This window comes from Atta colombica, unplaced genomic scaffold, assembly GCF_001594045.1.
Source record: "Atta colombica isolate Treedump-2 unplaced genomic scaffold, Acol1.0 scaffold72, whole genome shotgun sequence".
Taxonomy (NCBI): Eukaryota; Metazoa; Arthropoda; class Insecta; order Hymenoptera; family Formicidae; genus Atta; species Atta colombica.
In genome coordinates this window covers 3,168-5,453 of record NW_017259564.1, presented here as the reverse complement: position 1 = coordinate 5,453, position 2,286 = coordinate 3,168, and the positions used below count along the sequence as shown (strand labels likewise).

Below are 2,286 nucleotides of genomic sequence, written 5' to 3'. Positions count from 1 at the left end.
ATATATATATATATATATAATATATAACATGTAATATATAAATTCATATCAAAATATTTAAGCAGACCGATTTGGTACAAAGCTGGGATAAGGTTAGGATAAAGTAAAAAAAAATGTCTTATGTGCAAAAATAAATACATACATATAGAAATACATATATCATTATATATACAAATATTCAAATTTATATATAACAACTGTCAGTAAAATTACTTATTTGGTAATTATTTATAATATTGGCTTTCAGTATAGAAAACTAATCAGTGAGCACTTAGTGATTCTTTAATATGACTGATTCTTGTCTTTACTTCTTTGCTGGATAAGAACAAAGTATAAGAATCAATCATATTAAAAAATTACTGAACGCTTACTAATCAATTTTTTGAATGCAGCCAATAAGTCAGTCTCATGATTAGCCATTGTGATGGTCAATTACAATTCTTAACATTGCTTCTTTGATTCTAGCTTACCCTTAAATTTAATTTCTCCAATTGCTCTATCATCTCTTCTCTTTGATGCATAGCTGGTGCTAATTGAGTTTCCTGCTGTTCAATTGGTATACGATTATTATTTGTACGTAACACCTTAATATCACCTTCAGCATCTGTTAGCTTCTGCCTTAATGTTTCAACTTGTAGCCTGAGGCACTTATTTTGTTCACGCGCTTCTGTTAATAGATCCAAGGTTCTAAAATCGTCGTCGAAACTGTAATTTATTATACAAGTTAATGAAAAAATGATAAAATACAGTCTTGTAATGTCATAATATAAGTAATGTCATAATATTATAGGCTTGAATTAGATACTTGTTCAATTCTTTCATATCACACATCTGTTTTTTCAAATGTAGAAACCGTTCCTGAATTTGTTCAGCCATCAATTTGAATTGATCTCGTTCTATCCTACTCTGATCCATTTCTTTACTTAACAATATGAGCGCTTCTGATTTCATTTGTAATTTTCTCTTTAGCATTGTCTGCAAACATATTTTAAATATAGCTATGAATATGAGCTAATGAATTAAAAGCAAACGTTAATTTACTTTTGACTCTGTGTCAACATCGTTGGAGCCAATTTCTTTGAAAGGGCTTCTCTTTTCCTCCATATCTTTCTTAATTAAAAGTTATGTCATAAGAAGCAATGAATGTTTTAACACTTTTGACAATTGAATTTTAATGAAGATATAAATTCTAAAAATTATTTTGCGATGAAATTACAAGCGAATTCGGCTATTTTTGTAGATACAATTCAGAGTAATTATTCAACTTCTTGATGATCAGCATTAATAAAAAATTAGCCTCATTTGGCGCGTTTTTGCTTCAAACAAAAACGAATGGTAGAAAAAAACTGGAGAAAACCTTCATTCCATTCCGCGAACCGCAAAACAAAATATTAATTGTAACTGATATTAATTGTTAGAGTCGACTATTCGACAACTATTCAGGTTAGAATCATGATGAAAGAGATAACATGCAGAAATGCGCGATTTTTACTGATTTATCAATACGAATGATTTTTTTGTTAAAAATCCGATTAAATTATTTTATAACTAATATTTTTAGAGGCCAATTTATATTTAGTTTTTTTTAAGTGATATAATATTCGCAGCTATCTTACTAGTCACACATACACTTTTCGTAACTATAAAGGTGCATTTTCACGAGCTGCTCAAACTAGAGTCCTAAGGTTTGTTCGCGTCGTATGCTCCAAATTAACCTATAGAGCACTTGGATCACAAGTAAGATGGTAGTTAGAGCAGTTGCATTCATGTGCTCCAATGTTCAGTGACACGAACGGATTTAGGACAAGTAAGCATGTCACCTAATCTAATTCGTGAAACCACTCGGTCGGACATGTGTCTCGTTTCGTTTTGGGTATTTTGTGTTACCTCGACTATTTGAAAAGCGTTTTTATACAAAATAAATGCGTTTTTAATAAATATAAAAGTTATAAATATAAAAGTTATAAATTAAAATGTCAAGGTTTTTTAAAAAACGAGCAAATGTAGTAATAAAATTCTTTTATTACATTCGTATAACGCTATAAATTTCAAACATTTCGACTTATAAAGTATTGAAGTAAGTATCAAGTCAGAAGTTTGAAAGTCCATAATTATAAAATTGTGTTTAACTGATTTTTCAGTTGTTATCTAGAATTAGCTCAGTCAATAATTTCATAAAACGCCCGAACGAGGATTTCTTCAACGACTATCCTATTATATTCTGTACAATTAAATGTCAATTTCTGATTAAAAAATTATATTTAATTCAATATTGATGAGGATTTA

The 2,286-nt window shown here is 29.0% G+C and overlaps 1 protein-coding gene across 4 annotated transcripts in view; it reads right to left on the bottom strand.

Moving 5' to 3' along the window:
• The window catches only part of LOC108692480 (coiled-coil domain-containing protein 149), a 36,983-nt gene extending 35,346 nt beyond the window's left edge, over nucleotides 1-1,637 (bottom strand). For 3 of the 4 annotated variants that reach the window (XM_018200744.1, XM_018200745.1, XM_018200746.1), the window contains exons 1-3: nucleotides 1,042-1,200; nucleotides 806-975; nucleotides 471-705 (exon numbers count right to left, since the gene is read on the bottom strand). In XM_018200744.1, coding sequence (XP_018056233.1) covers nucleotides 471-705; nucleotides 806-975; nucleotides 1,042-1,104 — 468 coding nt within the window. In that variant the 5' untranslated portion in view covers nucleotides 1,105-1,200. Of the gene's footprint in view, nucleotides 1-470; nucleotides 706-805; nucleotides 976-1,041; nucleotides 1,201-1,629 lie in introns of those variants that run through there. The other variant, XM_018200747.1, reaches the window with a different exon arrangement.
• Between the last annotated feature and the right edge of the window lie 649 nt (nucleotides 1,638-2,286).